The 19,489-nt window shown below is 37.0% G+C and overlaps 1 protein-coding gene across 8 annotated transcripts in view; it reads left to right on the top strand.

Annotated features, from left to right (window-relative positions):
- Positions 1–19,489, top strand: part of LOC136873994 (protein bric-a-brac 1) — a 477,177-nt gene that overhangs the window by 382,513 nt on the left and 75,175 nt on the right. Inside the window, exons 6-7 of one of the 8 annotated variants that reach the window (XR_010860208.2) lie at positions 4,400–4,487; positions 7,277–7,426. The exons of 6 other annotated variants lie outside the window; for them this stretch is intronic. Coding sequence is in view for 1 of the 2 variants with exons in the window: in XM_067147436.2 (XP_067003537.2) it covers positions 4,400–4,487 (88 nt within the window). In the remaining variant the exon portion in view is untranslated. The remainder of the gene's footprint in view (positions 1–4,399; positions 4,488–7,276; positions 7,427–19,489) is intronic. One more of the 8 variants, XM_067147436.2, reaches the window with a different exon arrangement.

Raw genomic sequence — 19,489 nt, 5'->3', positions numbered from 1 at the left:
AAGTGTGAAGGAGAGAGTTATGGAGAGGGGTAGAGGTCGGGGAACTGCCAGACTGCATTTAAGGTCTGTCTCTCGTGTGTTGTGTTCAGTTTTCACCACATATAAGGCACTTGCACACTGAAAACTGATTATTTTTTATTTTTATTAATTCAAATTTTTCTGCTTGAAGTTATGGGAATATTGAATTATCAAGACTCGAAATAACGAGACTCTACTGTAGTGGTAAATATACCTTCAAGTTCCTTCAAGGAATAAGTAGCTATGATATAATGTGCACAAGAGAGTTTGGCTAACTGAGAAAACAATGTATTAGTTAATCTGTTACAGAAGACAGTAATGCTCGATTACCATGACCAAAGAGCTGATCTAGCTTAAGATTCTTATATTCATTGGTATTATGCTAGCATCCATGCAGACAGCTTGATAATACACAATATCACAGACAAATAGACGAACCATATTGAGAGAATTTTCAAATTTTTTCCGGTGTGAAATTTCCCTGGGAGACAGGGTACTTTGTATCTATTTAGTTAAGCATGTTTAGAAGGTTTCAAGAATAATTTTAATTTAATTCAAGAATAATTTTATTTAATCTTTGATATGAAATTGATTCATGAACTTCTGAGTCTTCACCAATGTGAAGAATCAAACCACAACATATCGGTAACCCAAAATATTACAAACTAAAATGTGTCAGTCAGCTTACATCTCTCTGTCTGCTTCATAGGTTACAGAGAGTGTGATTTACTGAATGATTTAGCCTCATTTCTCTTCACTACATTAATTAGAAGATTAAGTAATGGAAAGGAACAAACAAGTGCAAATCATGTCATATATACAAAGATAGGACCATCGCAAGGAACACATAATAGGAAGTTCTTCTGATGTCCACCCTACTGATGAAGATGGGAAGCAGAAACAAGCTCGCTGAGCTCAATAGCTGTAGTCGCTTAATTGAAGCCAGTATCCAGTATTTGCGAGATAGTGGGTTCGAACCCCACTGTCAGCAGCCCTGAAGATAGCCACGGCCACTTCCTTCCCACTCCTAGACATTTCCTGTCCCATCGTTGCCATAAGACCTATCTGTTTCGGTGTAGTGTAAAGCAATGTGTTTTAAAAAAAAGAAAAAAAGAAACAAGCTCGTCAGGGTGGAGAAGAAATGGATCTAAAAGAATTGAGATTAATGATGAGAAATCCAGTTTTTGAAGATGCAGTGTATGAATATACAGTAGAGTCTCGCTCAACCGACCTTCGCTTATCCGACATTCCGTGTTATCCGACAATGGTAGACTTAATTTTGAACTTTTGGTGGAGACTAAAGGACCTGCCAATATCTGGCCCCATTCTGCAAGAAAAGGCGATGTATTTCCAGAAGGAGTTTAATGAAGGGGACCCTAAATTTACTGCCAGTGCTGAGTGGTTTCATCGGTGGAAAAAACGGTACGGCATTAGGCAGCTTAATATCTGTGAAGAAAAACTGTCAGCTAAATCCGATGAGGTTGTGAAATTTAAAAAGGAATGTCAAGTAATAATACTTGCTGAAGGATTAACCGGTTATCAGATTTTTAATTGTGATGAGACTGAGCTGAATTTCAAGATGCTGCCATCAAAAACTCTCGCAGCCCAAGCCGAGACGTCTGCACCTGGCTACAAGCGTAGTAAGGAAAGATTTACTGTCCTTGCCTGTAGTAATGTTACTGGGTACTTAAAAGGAAAATTGCTTATGATTGGTAAAGCAAAGAAGCCTAGGGCATTTAAAAATATTTCTGTTAATGCTCTTCCAGTCCATTACACGAATCAGAAGGCTGCCTGGATGTCTGCTGACATCTTGAAAGACTGTTTTGTTACACAGTTTGTTCCAGATGTAGAAACATTTCTAGCTTCAAACACTCTCCCTAGAAAACCTCTTCTGCAACTAGACAACGCTCCATCACACCCAAATGAACAGCAGCTTACAAGTGGTGACATCAAATTCATGTTCATGGCTACAAGCGTAGTAAGGAAAGATTTACTGTTCTTGCCTGTAGTAATGTTACTGGGTATTTAAAAGGAAAATTGCTTATGATTGGTAAAGCAAAGAATCCTAGGGTATTTAAAAATATTTCTGTTAATGCTCTTCCAGTCCATTACACGAATCAGAAGGCTGCCTGGATGTCTGCTGACATCTTGAAAGACTGTTTTGTTACACAGTTTGTTCCAGATGCAGAAAAATTTCTAGCTTCAAACACTCTCCCTAGAAAACCTCTTCTTCAACTAGACAACGCTCCATCAGACCAAAATGAACAGCAACTTAGAAGTGGTGACATCAAATTCATGTTTCTCCCTCCTAACGTGACGTCATTATGCCAGCCAGTGGACCAAGGTGTGCTGGAAACACTGAAGAGGAAATATCGGCGGAAACTCCTTTCATTCTTGATTGTTAGCATCGTAAGATACTTGGAATGTTTTCGTTCAATACTGCATGTACTGTACAATTGAACTGATAATTCAATAAATTGAGTGCTGTAAAACATGTTATTGTTTTAGTAATACAGTACGGCCTGCCTGTTTGTTTTAGTTAATTTTCAAAGTAATTCTGTATTATCCGACATTTTCGCTGATCCGACATACTCCAGGTCCCGTTTAGGTCGGATAATCGAGACTCTACTGTATGGAGATTGCCCTTGTCCTTTTGTATTTCTATTTCCTCTTCCCACACTGACCTGTCATTTTGTTTTTCCTATTATGTTTTCTTTGTGGTGTTCCTGTCTTTCTGTTTATAATGAGAAAATTCAGATTAAGCTATTGGAGCCTGTCACATTTCTCCATTTGCTTTCTCTTTTTATTCATGAACAGGAAAGTGGGAGTAGCTGTGTTTAATTTTATTTGTGCAAAATGTTGAAAATGTTCCTTGTTAAAATAACTTCTTGGCTAAGAAGCATATCGCCTAAGATGTTGACAAGGAAATTTAGAAACATGGAGTTTGTGAATCTACAAAATGAAGGAAACCTGAAAGTGGTGGAGAAATATCTTTAGAAAATGTTGTACAGAGTAAAAGTGTAAAGAAGCACCCTTTTTGTTGATAGTATTGAATTTCAAAGAAACGTTCTATTAGTTGATAGTTCATTCTTTTTGAATTGATGTAACATGGTATGTAAGCAGAGCTTTCATCTATGGAAGCTATATGAGAAGAGGACATGCTAAAAGCTGAAAACATATTAACAGAAATCACTAATACAAATTTTATTTTCAAATAATAGTTGGTAGTGTGTTAACTTACTCAAAAAATTTCCAGTAAATTCTACTCATGTATGCTGCATGTCTAAAGGAATATTGGGATTTTAACCCACCAGTGGTCGCTATATGAACAAAATGCTCATGGTCATTGAAAATCATCTGCACTTTTATACAGCATTTAGTTTTGAACTTGAGCCCTGTTGTACCTTCCCACTGCAGTTTTGAAAGAAGGACGGACGCATTGAAACGCACATCTGTGACCTTGAGAAGGGACAGGGTGGGAGGAATTATCAACAACCGTCAACGGTGAGCAATTTCTTCATGCGCAACCAGTCACGTTGGCGCTAATTTCTGTCTGTATTATAGTTTTGTTATTGTTGTATGCTGTTTCATAGTTGAAACAGTTCTTTGTAACTTATTGTATTAATGTGTTGTATAATTAGTGCTTGACGATGGCTTCAAGTTGTGGCATTTTAGCTTGGTTTGATGAAATTCCTAGTGATCAACACAAGGGCGAAAACAGTGACTCGGACTGTGAAAGTGAACACAGTGAACATAATACGGATACTGAACAGTCCGAGCCAGAAGAACGTGTTGATGAAACCGAACCTGGAGGACAATCTGTAGCTGGCGAACAACATATGTTGGAGGTAAATGAGAATTTCATGTCTAGTGACAATGTTTATATAGGGAAAAATAAGGTGACAAAGTGGGGCAGACACCACCAAGAAGAAATCCACGCTCACGTACTTGTGCGAAAATATAGTGACTCATTCTTCTTGTGTAATGGGCATTGCGAAAGATGCACACACTATTTTAGAAAGTTGGGAATTGTTTATCCCAGATACAATTATAACCATCTGAGATTTATTACTATTTGCAATATTATTTGTAATTTTTAATGTCCTTTATAACCATTTGAGATTTATTCTTATGTTCATTTAATGTGTTAATACATTTACGCTTGAAATCGGTTGGTATTTATTATATAAACATGTCACATCATATCGTGAGCATTTTTCTCAACGTGCGACCTCTCGCGTTACTTTTATCCTAGCGACCACTGGCGGGTTAAGAGTGCTAGAATAGGCATTCCTTTCCTTTTGTTCTAAACTAGATAGTTTACTGTATATTATTTACATAAATTTTTTACAATGTTTAGTGTTATTTGGTTCATATACAGGGCTCGGAGAAGTGAACAAGTGGATATTGAGACTGTTGGCAGTGGAAGTGATACCAGTCAAATGGATAAAAATTCAACAGCTGAAAATGTAAGAATACCACTATGAATGATGTAATATTTAATTATATTCGGATGACTTTTCATTTTAACTTTTGGAGCACCATACCCAGGTCTTTTTCCAATAAACTTTTGTCATGTCAGTTATGATATAATTGATAGAAATCAATAAATTATTTATCTTACAAACACATTAATGGCAAATGAATGGTATGTTATAGTGAAATTAATATTGTTTTCCTCTTCTCCCAATGATCTCCAAAGTTAAGCAACATTGGGCGTGGTCAGGAGTTGGATTGGTTGCCACGCGCTGTTGGTGAGGGGTAAGGGAATGGAGGAGCGGAAAAGAACTGGCCACCCTACCGCATGTAAACTCCGGCTCAGGAACACCTCTGTGGAGGTTCGGACCTGCCTTCGGGCAGAATAACCCTTACCTTACCTTCTCCCAATATTGAGCAAAAGTATAGTGTTTTCTTTTTTTACAGGAAACTTATCTGTTGTAACAGAAATATATTTTTCCAGAGCCCAGTTTTCATTCTTGCTTGGCCTATAATAAATGAGAACTAACAGATTCTTAAATTCTGATATCTGAATTAGAAGCTGTTTCATATTAGCATAGGAACACTAGTTGAACTATTTGTATTTTTTTCTTTTTATAAATATATGTACAGAGACAGCTTTTGTTGCTTATTCCAGTGAGTTCCATATGACACAGTATAATACCTGAGTAGAAAATAAAAATTTGCAACTTTTTGCTCTGCATTATATTTTAATACTTACTAGGTATGTTCAGCAGATTCAAATTTTATTCTACATATTCTCAAGTTGTACTCTTTCATTGTTACGTGTAATTTATTATTGTTATTCCTCAATGAATTTTCAATGTTCTCCCAACATTGAGCAAAAGTATGTTGTTCTTTTTTTAACAGGAAACTTATTTTTAATAGAAATATATTTAGCCAGAACCTAGTATTCATTCTTGTTTTGCGTATAATAAATGAGAACTAACAGATTCTTAAATACCAATATCTGAATTAGAAGCTATTTCGTATTAGCATAGGAACGCTAGTTGTACTATTGTATACCAATATCTGAATTAGAAGCTATTTCGTATGAGCATAGGAACACTAGTTGTACTATTGTAATTTTTTCTTTTTTTTTAAATATATGTACAGAAGCAGGTTTTGTTGCTTATTCCAGGGAGTTCCATAAGACACAGTCAGTGCAAAAAGCAAATATAGTGCACCCTAACATAGGTAAGAGTGCATGTGATGAGCAGGAGGGTGAAAGTGCTGTCCTTCAGAACATTGTCGCATTCTCATCATCAAGTGTCCTCCCTCTTTCATTCCTGATCCACTCTTAGTAGTCTTTGTACAATTTGACTTTATGTATGAACTTCTGGTTTCAATCTCACAGGAAGGTTTTTATGTGTAACTCTGTATTTCCTAGTAATTTAATTGTTTCTTACCAGAAATGCATTGTTAGTACATTAGTTAACAACAAATTCATAGAAGATTGGCTGTCTCCATAGTTTTTTGCTTCATCATGGGTTTCATTGCTAAGTACGAAAGCTAAAAATAAACTATCTACTTCATGATCGTATCGATATGACAATCTAAGATTCAAAGAATTATTTAACCATCTAATCGATACCTTTATTTGCCTTTGGCAGTTCTATAAAATCATTGGTAGTACATGTTTTGACTGCTTCGCAGTTGTCATCAGCTACATTCAGATCCCAGTTTTCATTCTTGCTTTGCCTATAATAAATGAGAATTAAGTGAATGTAGCTGATGAGGACTGCAAAGCAGTCAAAACATGTACTACTAATGATTTTATAAAATTGCCAAAGGCAAATAAAAGTACCGATTAGGTGGTTAAATAATTCTTTGATTCTTAGCTAAAAATAATACAAAGATTAGCCTATGTTCAAGATAATTGATTACATTATAACATCTGCCAGTATTTTAAGATAAGCGAAACCTACACAAATAAGGAAATTGGTGCCAATATAAATATAACTGGTATTTCCTGTGAAAATTTTAAGAAAATCTATGAAATTCTTGTGGTCAAACTGTAGATCAATATATAGTAGAACCTCGCTAGTCTGAATTTATTGGGATCGTGACCAGTTTGCATTGGCAAAAAATTGGATTAATGGGGTTAATTCACTGTTGAATTTTTACAAGCCTCAATAGGACAGAAAATCATACATTAATTCCAGTACAGTATTACATTATACCCTACTGTATACCCATATTTACAGAGTACCAGTAAGTGGAACCATTCCTAGACTTAGCTGAGAGCCTCATGGTCTTGCAAATAACAGTACAGTAGAGTATTAAATAATATTGTGTGTTATGCGCAAGAAATTATTGTGCTTGGTTTTTTGAATCGATCAGTAATCTTACAAGATGACTGACACGGTAGGCAGTGCAGCGGTCAAGGACACTCAACTGTCATTTTTGGCTAGTTTTGTATTCAGTTTTGCGCTGAGATGTAATGTATCATCTAGAGAATTGCATATCAGTGTGTCTTAACTCAACCTCTGCTGTGCCGTGTTTATGGAATTGTGCTAGTTTTTGTTTTTAAAATGTAAGGCAAGAAAAAACATAGTTCAGTGTCATTAAAAGACAAACTTGAAATGTTGAAATGCCTTGATAAAGTTGAAAGTGCAACTAAATTAGTAACCAAATTTGGTGATTAGAAGATAAATTGTGACAAAATTGAGAAGTTTTCTCTAACATCACTGAATGGCATACAACTAAAGTGTTTCATTATAAAAACTTAAATGAAGGAATGTTTGTTTGGCTTTCCCAGGAAAAGGAAAGAGGCAACCCTATTTGTGGCCCGTTAATTCAGGAAAAAGCCCAGCAGTTGAATAAACTTATGAATGGCAACCTTAATTTTACTGCAAGTAACAGATGGTTGGACCGGTGGAAAAGGAGGCATGGTAAAATATGTCAGCTGGTGAGTCACTGTCATCAGATTGTCTGGTCGCATTACCCTATGTTTCAGAATTTGCCAACATTATTTCAAAAACTACCAGTACTCACCACAAGAAGTGAACAGCTGCAGTGAGACTGGACTTCATTGTAAGCAATTGCCAAAAAAGAGCCTTGCTGCAAAGACAGAAAATGCACTTGGTTTAAAGATGAGCAAGGAGCATGTGACAGTGTTGGTGTGCAGTAATGCAGCTGGGAATAACAAGTTACCACTTAAGGTCATTGGCAAACCAAAAAATCCTAGAGCTTTTAAAAACATGTCAATTCGCTTTCCTGTGATCTACATGCATCAAAATAATAAAGCATGTGTGACCAGTGAATTATTTTTATTTATTTATTATTTTTTTATATATTATGGCCTTTTTCATGTGGCGAAGTTAGGGCACACGGCCCTCTCTTACACTTAACCACAATACAGCAAATAACATTAAGCTTAAGTTGCACACCCACACAATATGCAGCTTATTAGCTCGTTACTTCAGTCCTCTTTTCTGTCTCACACAGACACTTGCACACACACTTACAATGTACACACTTATCAACTACCCTTACGTTTACATTATATAAAACTAACAGAAACAATTTTTAATTTTACAATTACCAATCACATGCACACAATACACACTAATACACACTTCAATCGGTAACTCTCAACAGGAAGTCTCGGCAAGATATTTTAAATTTGGGGAAAGAGTCAATGCCCCTGACACCTACTGGCAGGGAATTCCAAAGCCTGGAAGCGGTTACAATAAAAGATTTATTATACACAGAAGAATGGTGAAGAGAATAGCTAAAGTGGAGCTCGAGCGAGTGTTACGGTTGTGGAAGGAAGAGAGGAAGTGAACTTTAGATGAAATATATTGGGGGGGAGTTACTATGCAGGAGTTTGTGTATTAAGACAAGTATATGATATTCACGTCTCTTATTGGGTTTTAACCAGTGCAGTGCTTGATAATAAGGAGTAATATGCACATCGTACCTTAGGTTAAAAATGAATCTAAGGCAACAATTCATAATACGCTGCAGTTTCCTAGTTTGTTCTTTAGTAGCGTCTACCAAGATAACATCACAGTAGTCAAGGATAGGAAGAATTAGGGTCTGTGTTAATCTTTGCCGCATATTTAGTGGTATAATATCTTTATTTAATTTCAGTGGGTATAGAGTAGCAAACACCTTCTGGCTTACGTTTTTGATATGTTCTGTCCAATTTAGAGTTTCAGTCATAGTCACCCCAAGATTTCTCACTGTTTTACTGTACGGGATTGTGCTATTATTTATTTGTAGAGGAGGAATGATAGAATCGTTGATCTTGTGTAGGAGCTTCTGGGAGCCGACAATGATAGCTTGCGATTTTGATGGATTTATGAGAAGTCTGTTTGCGAGAGCATATTCACTGAGTTTTTTCATGTCATCATTTATGCATTTTACTGCATTTGGTAATTCGCTTAAGCTGCAATGGTAATAAATTTGGAGATCATCAGCATATAGGTGATAATTACACGTTTTTAGAGAAGATGAAATGTCATTGATATACAATGTAAAAAGCAACGGTCCTAAAATACTACCTTGTGGCGTGCCAACTTTCCTTGTACGCCATTCTGAATTTCTTTCGCAAGTTATCACCCGCTGCCTCCGATCTTTCAAATATGATGTAAAAAACTTCAGTACTAAAGGGTCAAACAAGTAAGATTCCATTTTCTTAATTAGTAGCTGTAAGTCTATTATATCAAATGCACCACTGAAATCCAGTAGCGTTAGTACTGTAACTTGTCGTTGTTCCATAGCTAGTCTGATGTCTTCTGTCACTTTAAGGAGAGCCGTGGCAGTGCTGTACCCTTTCTTGAAGCCTGATTGTAATGGGTCAAGGAGAGAATAGTTATTTAAATATTTCAATACTTGTTCGTACACCAGTCTTTCCAAAGCCTTAGAAAGCGTTGGAAGAATAGAAACTGGGCGATAGTCAGAGGTCAGTTTAGGATCGTTTACCTTGGGCACTGGGATGACATTAGCTTGTTTCCAGAGTGCAGAGAAAGTTCCATTTCTAAGACAGTAATTGAATATATGTGTGATAATCGGGAGGATAGTGCCTATTATATTATATATGAAATGTATAGGGATGTCATCTACTTCTACTGCTTTAGATTTAATAGAGTATAGTACTTTTTTAGTTGCTAGTGACCTCTTGGAATGAAAATTGAGGACGGTTAAGTGGAGGGATGGCTGGTTGATTCGTATTTAATTCTGCCTGATTGATTGGTTTAAACGCGATTCGTTCTTCAGAGAAATATGTAATAAGCTCGTGTAGGGGAACAGTTGGTTCTCGTTGCTGTTGTTGGCCTTTTACAATACCAAGAGAGCGTAGTTGTTTCCAGGAATTCCTGGCATTCAGTTTACCTGAAAGACAGTTTAAGTACTTAAATTTCTGATTTCTTGCTTAATTCTGTTCCTAAGTACCCGATAGTTTTCAAAATTGGATTCGTTACGGGTACGTTTGTACCGCCGGAACCAGGAATCACGGCGAGCCATCAAATTCTTAATTTCGTCATTTAACCATGGGCAGGGGGGGGGGGGGGGGGCGACTCACTTTCACTTGTCGTTTGGGGGCGTGTTTGTCGTATAGACTAGTAATGAGGGAATTTAGTTTGTCTACTTTTGCCGTCAATATCGTCTAGTAATGGAATATCATTCCAGGGTAGGTTGTGGGCGTCATACTTCAGTTGATCTAAATTAATATCTCTTAAATTCCTGCAAGTGGTGAACTTAGGTTTGTATTTGGGTATGCGAAGAGAATAGGATAAATAAACTAGGTCGTGTGTTGAGATCGATGGAACAGGAATTTGGCCGTGATTTAAGGATTTCTGGGGATTGTTTGTTATGATTAGATCGATTAGTGAGTGTGAAGTGTGATTATTGCTATATATATGGTTGGTAGGATTTAATGGGAGAATCGCAAGGTTACAGGAAAATAGTATATCAAGTAGTTTGTCCTTCTGAGCTGATTCTTTCAGTAAGTTTATATTTAAGCCTCCTAATAGTACGATATATTCGTAAGTTGGTACTAGGTTGAATAAACAAGCTTCCAACTCCGTCATGTTCACTATATCTGGAGGTTTCTAAACTACGGCGAAGAGGACTTTCGTCCCTTTAACGGTGATCTCCACGAACATGAACTCTGGTCCCGCTTGAGTGGCATTTTGTGATGTGCATATTACTCTACCTCTCAAGTCATTTCTGAAATAAAGGGCTACACCGCCACCTACCATCCGTTCTATCCCAGCGGATGAGTTCGTAATTATTAATTTTTACCATAGCGGAAGGGATGGTAGGCCTTAGCCAAGTTTCACTAATACAAAAAACGTGTACGTCATTGTCGTTAACAGTTGTACGTATTTTATCTATGTGAGCAGGGAGAGAGAGCGCGTTCACATGGCAACATTGCAAACCATGTGGCGTGGAGGAGAGAGCCTGTCTCAACAAGAGACTTGTCGTGACAGGGGGTTGCAGACCGGAGCCAGACTCAGGTAGTGGGCGTTGAGCTAACATTACAAGGGGATTATGTTTAACTTAGATTGACAGAAACAGTGGGTACTCACCGCTGCCTCCCGTTGAAAGAGACCGTTGACTGTTGCACACACACATTCACACTCACATTTCAAAAAAAATATACACATAACTAACACTATTTGAGGCAAATTTGAAACTCATGGTAAACAAGAGTCCTGTTACATATTTTAAAACCAGCCCTATTATAACACATTCACTCAATGTCACTGATTCTGTGCTCCGCTACGCTGCCTGATGAGAACGTTTAGGTCCCTAGGAGTGATCAGAGTGGTTTTCTTGCCGTCTGGTGTAATTACAGTCACACATCCATCCTGTGTATACACATTCCGCAGTCCAAATGCGTCGCGAGCCTTATTCAAAATCCCTTTTCTAGTTGCCGTGAGGGATTCCATAACCATGATGTTTGTGCCCTTCAGTAGTCGCTTCGCCCGCCAGGCTTGGTCCCGCTGATGGTATCGCAGAAACTTCACAATTATTGGCCTGTTCCCAGTGGCCACTACGTTGGCAGTCGTCGTGCGCTGGCCACCCAATCTATGACATCTATCGATACTGTCCATGCCAATATCTACCTTAAGTCTATTCTTAATGATGTCTATGACAGCCCCATAGGTGTCCTCCTCAGGTGATTCCTTAACCCCATGTATCAGTAGGCAATTTCGCCTACTGCACTGGGCTGCTTCATCAGCCATCTCCTCTTGTTTATCCATCCTTCAAGAACTGGTTTTATAATCAGGTTTTCCCTGCAATAACAAAGTTCAATAAAGAAAATGATTTACTTGTTCTTGATTAACGCCGCAGTACACAGGTCAGCGGATGAACTTGTAAATGGAGATATCCAAGCTATTTTTCTGCCACATAATGTTACTCCACTGCTGCAACCAATGGACCAGCAGGTGCTTCAGAAGATAAAATGTGCATATAAAAAATACTTCTTAGATGTTTGATTAAAAGCATACTCCAAATCCTTAAAAAGGTCAAAGCAAAAGATGTGATCTACTGGGTGGCTAAAGCATAGGAAAATGTTTAAAGAACAATTCGTCAGAAAATCATGGACAAAGTTATGGCCCACCTTAATGTACATTGAGAGCACTGTACAAATGAGCATGCAGATGTTTTACATTTTATGCAACAAATTCCTGGGTGTGAAGGGACAAAAAAACTCACTTGAATGAGTGGTTAGATATCGATGCAGAAGTCTATCAGGTTATGACAGAAGAAAAAATTGTTTCTCTTGTTACATGGGAATTTGATGAGGAATCAGATGCAGCTAATGAAGGGACGACCTCATCTCAGCTGATTTCCCACTCTGAAGCTTCAAAGCCATTAGAAACAGCCCTGCAGTACGTAGAGCAGAATGCTAACGCTGCAGCTGTAGACATCATATTTATGGGGCTATGGAGAAACATTGTGTCATCTTTGATTCTTTACGCCAATGCAAAATGACTGATTCTGTGCAAAAGAGCAACTAGTGAAGTGTATTATACGAAGGTAATCCCAAAAATAAGCTCTCCTATTTTTTTATAAATACATAGACCTGTTTATTTCTACAATGGTTTACATCATTTTACAGCTTGAACATTTAGGTATTTTTCTACATAATCACCATTTCAGTCGATGCATTTTTGTAGACGCTGTGACCGTTTTTGGATGCCCGTGTCATACCAGCTTGCCGCCATGCTGTTCGGGAAGTTGTGAGCGGCGCTTCGGGAAACCTCAGGAACCAAAGTGCAGAGATCATCTATTGTGATCCGCCGATCTTCGCGCATGATTTGCTCAACCTTCATGGCTGTCTCGACGGAAATTGACGGTCTCCCTCTCCTTTGTTCATCGTGAATTTCAGTCCAACCAGCTGCAAACTATCTACACCACTTACGAACAGTTTTGACATCCATGCATGACTCACCATACACTTCCATCAATTGGCGATGGATTTCAATCGGTTCAGTACCTTTTGCATACAAAAACCAAATAACTTTACACACTTCACACTTGGCCGTAACATCCAACGGGAGCTCCATTCTCAATGGCTGCCAAAACTGAGTGCCTCAGCGCAGCGTGCACATGTTTATATGCGAGCGCGGGAAACACTCTTCACAATATTGTGACCAACAGCCACATGAACAGAGTTCTGTATGTATAAAAAAATTAGGAGTCCTAATTTTTGGGATTACCCTCATAGTACAATATTATGCTACTCTAAATTGATCATCTAAAAATCATCTGTAAGTAAATGTAATTGCTTTATTGTTCACTTTTCTGTAAAATATACTAATGTATATTTTAAAACTGTATCTGAGTTTCTCATTGGTATTTACCCATTTCAGCACATTTGTATTGTAATTTTAAATTTTTGGTCGGATTATTCAGGTTTTTGGACTAATGAGGTTCCACTGTATAAGTGTTTTCTATTGTAAGTAGTGTTGTGATTGTAATGATCAATAATGTTCCTCAATTATTATGCTGAAACTTTTCAAATGGCTAATTATACATTGCCATATTTTTGTAATGTCTTAATATTTGAATTTTACATGGTTTAAATGTTGTCTGGAATACATAGTGTTAAGCATTATTTTGCCGGTCAGTGTACTGTAGTTAGTGTTATTTGTCTATATTTTTGGTATCAGATTTATTCCTTTTCTTTTTAAACCTTTACTGGTTAAAGAGTACCAATTTAAAAATGGGTATAATCAGCGCTTTTTTTTTTTCTGAAAAAAAAAAATTAACTGGTACTCACTCGACCCATCCCAAACATAGAATACTGGAGTCGCAGGCTACAGTTTCTATAGTGTCATATTATCATAGTATACTACCAGGTAACCGGTTGCAGTAAATTAGATGAAAATTAATTTAGAACACATTGTGCATCATAATGTCTAACCCAATCTATAGGCCAAAATATAACTTAATCTTTACATTACCTTTCAGGCTTTAACATAGGTAACTAAAATGTTACTAAAAAATTAAGACATGACATTCTTTTCCATTACCATAACTACCAAATTGGACCCATGATGGTGATGCTACCATCTTGCTCTTTGTGTTGGTTGCAAGTTGTCTTCCTTTTAGATACCATTGGTGTCAACATTAAGTTCATTTGCATGTTCACATTCAGAGGTAGAAATGGGAATGCTGTTGATGGTGTTTACAAGTTACAAGGTAGTTTTTCTTCTTAGGAAGGAATACCTGATAAACTCTTAGAACTTGCCTGTCTTGAATCCTTAATCGCTTACACAAATTTTGTACTTCAACTTCACCAAAAGTGACATTCTTCTGAACATCATCTGGCCAACATTCAGGATATAGCACTTTTGTCCATGCTGGTATTTGTGTGTCTTCTTTTGTTAATAGGTGATTTTCCATCCTTCGTCTTAAGTTGTCACAGAACATTTCAAGATCAAGAGAACTTTTTTCATTGGCAGCTCGCCTATTTTCTCTCTTCTCCAGGCAAGTTCGATCCTGGCTCAGTCCAGTGGTATTTGAAGGTGCTCAAATACGTCAGCCTCGTGTTGGTAGATTTACTGGCACGTAAAAGAACTCCTTTAGGACTAAATTCCGGCACGTTTGCATCTCCGAAAACTATAAAGGTAGTTAGTGGGACGTAAAGCCAATAACATTATTATTATTATTATTATTATTATTATTATTATTATTATTATTATTATTATTATTATTATTATTATTATTATTATTATTATTATTATTATTCTCCTCCTCTCCAGGGTAACTCCCTTGAATTTCAAAATCTCAGCTGCCCTTCGAGCTTCACAATAGCAGGACACACTATTAAATTTCCTATCTTCAAACAAAATAATTTGTCTGGATATTACTTTATGAGCTTTGTAAAGATGTTTTATTTCAACACTGAGATCTGAAAACTCTTGAAGAGCATCACAAATACGACCAAGATCAAGAATAAAACCGCCATTCATAATATTTTTATCAGACCATCATACATAACTCTTTTACACTTATCCCTGTTCTCAGAAACACTTCTCTAACTTGAAGCAACCCGACGAGTATTTAGAATTCACGTATCTAATCAGTCACACGAAGGAAGTTCCCATACTTTAAGCGGCAAACACATATAGTCGAAAGAGTAGTGGAGTTCAAATGTGTGGCGTGAAATAGTGAACCGTCAGCTCAGAGACCCTTTTATCATAGAAGGAACACTAGATTCTCAAAAGTGTAATAGCAATTTAGTTGGTCCGTTATTGGACATTATAAATTTTCCAGCTAACTCATTCCTGGTAGCCAGCATTTCGCCCCAGTGTGCTAAGTTGGGCTCATCACTTGATAAATATCACACCTACCAAGTCGCATGGCTAGTGCATACCGTGGAGGAAACTGCGTACACTACTTGGAGCCACCGGCAGTGCCAATACACTATGAGAGACCTGGTCTCATTTTCAAAAATGGATGTCTGCCTGACCATCAGATGAAATAGATGTTGAGAATATATTCCTTATTTATTCCTAAAAATGACAATCCTTTCCTTAATCATCGTTATCCAATAGATTACATTAGCAGTTTGCCTTTTTCTACCACTAAGAGCTCTAATGAGAGTCAATGCAGAGTTTCACTTATAACTACATTCAATGTGGACATTTTTCAAAAAATCAAAAAAAGGCTGAGGGTATTCAACCCAGGAACACATTACAGAAAGAATTTCGTATATAAGTTAATTTGACTAGGATTTGATTCAAAAAGAAAACAAGTAAAGAAACAAGTGATTTTAGACTGTTTTCCGGAATTGCATTAGACCAGAAGTGATTCTCGATATCTCTCTTTTTGTGTGTGTGTGTGTTTTGTTTTGTTTTGGTTTTTTTTGTTTTTTTCGATAGAGCTATCCAATTGTGAAATTTGAAACCTTGCGGGGCCCGGGTCCTTCAGCCGTTCAACCTTTGGCACAATTGAGGAAATTGCTTAATTTTACGTTTTTCGTAGTATGTCTGCTAAAAATGTTTTGAACATTAAAAAAAACAATCAACGTGGATAAGTGGATAATCAGTTTGAAAAATAGATAGAAAAACAATAAAACTTACTCCATTACATTTAGTGTTGAAAATGCTTTCCCTCAGCCTGTAAGCAACTGTTGTAATGTGACAATATTCTGGTTCTCTCTCTGCAATTCAGCGTCATGAATCTTCAGTATTTTTATGTGAATGGCATTTTTCAGTTCTTCTATGCTGTGGGGACTATTTTTACACTCTCTGTCTTTCAAACTACCCCATATATAGAAGTTGCAAGGTGTTAAATTGGAAGAACGAGCACTTATTATCCTGCATAGTACTGCATTCATTGAATTACAAGCAATTTGTGCTCTAGCCCCATCTTGCTGGAAATATCCGAGTGACATCTCCTGTTTAGTCAGTTGAGGAAAAAGCTTGTTCAGTATTCATTTCCTGTATTCGTCAGAATTAATGTCATTAAAAGAAATTAGCCCTTCAATCCTTATAGCACTAACAGTGCATCACGCTCCGATTTTAAGATCATGTAGTGGAATTTCATTAATTATTCTTAGACTTTCATGTGACCAGTACCCATTATTTTGTGAATTTACACATCCATTCAAATAAAACCATGCCTCATCAAGAACAGCACTAATTCAGGATTTAATTCAACATTGTTGACATATTAAAGAAAGCAATATTGCAATGTTTTCTTGCAGCCGGATCTCTTGGGCTTAAACTTTGCACTTCTCTGACTTTATATGGCTTAAATTTAAGTTTTCTTACTGCCGTGAAGAAAAATATGAAACCTTACTTTGCTGAGCCAGTTCCCTTTAAAAAATTTGGGAGGATTGCTTCTTTGTCAAATATCTTTAAATTTTTTCAACACATAAAGACAGTTGGTTGTTTAACTTGTTTTTGTTGAGCACTAAACCCACAATTCACAAGTTTCTTCATTCTTTAATGCATTGGCACTCGTGGTCCAGGAAAGTATTCGCGGAATTCTCTTCTCATTCTCCCATCAGATACGTCCTTTAAAAATATATAGCACACAAAAATATGTTGTTCAGCATTTAATTCAAAAACCATGAAATGCACTAAACCGATCAATTACTACTGTATAATAAGCAATCCCGCTATGATGATGAAAAGTTATAAAACGACAAAAACGTCGGAAAATGGAAGGTAGTTGACCGAAGGCTGGACAAGCAGTTGTCCTAATTTAGTTACACTACCAATCCACACAATGGCACTATTGCAGTGAAACTGTAATAGTTATCCCTGTCACCTAGCTTATAACTGGGGGCATTTGTACCCTAGTTCGCTCCGACATCTTCAGCAACGAAGTTCCGCTGTGTACTCAGCTAGATGCAGTTTCAGTTCACAATGACAACGGTGTGCAACATGTACATTCCACCGGACTACGATCTGGAAATAAATGCACTACAAGATTTGATCATTCAGTTACCTCCCCTTTTCCTCATGCTGGGAGACGTGAATGCCCATAACACACTCTGGGGTTCTCCGTCTTCCTGTGCTAGAGGGGGGGATGCTCGAGCGATTGATCAACCTGTTCGATCTTTGCGTGCTAATGTATCCCACATTACTTGATTTTGTATTGAAAAGGTGGAAATATTTTACTCTTAATTTTTAATGTAAACACAGGAGAACCGACACATTTCAGCAGCGCACATGGCACATTCTCACACCTGGATGTCACTTGATGCAGCCGTGCGCTAATTCCCCTGCTTTGGTGGCAAGTACACAATGACCTCTTTGATAGTGACCCTATCGATTATTCTATCTCTCTTGAATCAAAGACAGGCCGAAGTACCCAAGCGCTGGTTACTTCAGCGGGCAAATTGGCCAGAATTTTCCAAATGCGCAGTGATGGCTGACGATGATATGCTGGAGTCTGATGATGACCTTGTTTCTTCCATTACTACTGGAATTCTAGCTGCTGCAGAGGAAGCAATTCCTTCCCCGTCTGGTATTCCTCGCCGGGAGCAGGTCCCAAGGTGGATCGACGAAATTGCAGCATTACAAGTGACTAATCTCATGTTTTAATCCGTATTGAAATCTGTTAGTATACAATAATATAGTTTTATTATGAATCCACCTGTTCAATACATTATAATGTTGTTACATTAAAATAATTTCATTAGTTAAAAAGTTATATATGGGACATGTTTCGCTCCCTTATAGAGCATCATCAGCCAAATCCGAATCTCAAACAATTGTTATTTACGTAACAAAGACTTAAGAACCATTAGAACACTTTTGACAAACTTAAAACTTATTCTATTCAAAAATCATAAAATATAAAATCCTTGTATACATGGCTCAATTACACGTGCTTAATAGGAACATACATTAAAATTATGGAAGAGAGAGTACTAAAATATAAAATAAATAATATGTATATCATGTCCAAAATCCTAGAAAGATGTGAAGATCAATCTTAGGAGCCAAATTTGTGGATCTTCTTAGCAATGAGATCTGGTAAAAAAGTTATTTATCCCTTGTGGATAAGAGTCTATAAAGATTCAAAATTTATCGTCAAATTTGATGATTGAACTTATAACAGGATAAATGTTGGTCTTCAAGAAATTTAAATGCTTGTCATGTGACCTCGGCGAATGCTGTTGAAAAGATATGTTCTTATAGTTGTCAATGACCGTTCGTTGAACTAATGGATTTGATAAGGATGATTGAAAGGGACGTAAATCAACGTTTGTATTGAAAGCTGCTGCTTGGTTTATCTTGTTGAATGTCCCTCCAGTTGCTGTTTGTCGGTTTGGTGTTGTCCGAGGTTATGTGGTGACTGTCTGTCAGTCACCACACAGTCACCACATAACCTCGGACAACACCACACAGTCACCACATAACCTCGGACAACACCAAACCGACAAACAGCAACTGGAGGGACATTCAACAAGATAAACCAAGCAGCAGCTTTCAATACAAACGTTGATTTACGTCCCTTTCAATCATCCTTATCAAATCCATTAGTTCAACGAACGGTCATTGACAACTATAAGAACATATCTTTTCAACAGCATTCGCCGAGGTCACATGACAAGCATTTAAATTTCTTGAAGACCAACATTTATCCTGTTATAAGTTCAATCATCAAATTTGACGATAAATTTTGAATCTTTATAGACTCTTATTCACAAGGGATAAATAACTTTTTTACCAGATCTCATTGCTAAGAAGATCCACAAATTTGGCTCCTAAGATTGATCTTCACATCTTTCTAGGATTTTGGACATGATATACATATTATTTATTTTATATTTTAGTACTCTCTCTTCCATAATTTTAATGTATGTTCCTATTAAGCACGTGTAATTGAGCCATGTATACAAGGATTTTATATTTTATGATTTTTGAATAGAATAAGTTTTAAGTTTGTCAAAAGTGTTCTAATGGTTCTTAAGTCTTTGTTACGTAAATAACAATTGTTTGAGATTCGGATTTGGCTGATGATGCTCTATAAGGGAGCGAAACAT

This window comes from Anabrus simplex, chromosome 5 (genome assembly GCF_040414725.1).
Source record: "Anabrus simplex isolate iqAnaSimp1 chromosome 5, ASM4041472v1, whole genome shotgun sequence".
Taxonomy (NCBI): Eukaryota; Metazoa; Arthropoda; class Insecta; order Orthoptera; family Tettigoniidae; genus Anabrus; species Anabrus simplex.
Note: the sequence above shows the minus strand (reverse complement) of the source record. Positions and strands in the feature narration are given on the sequence as shown.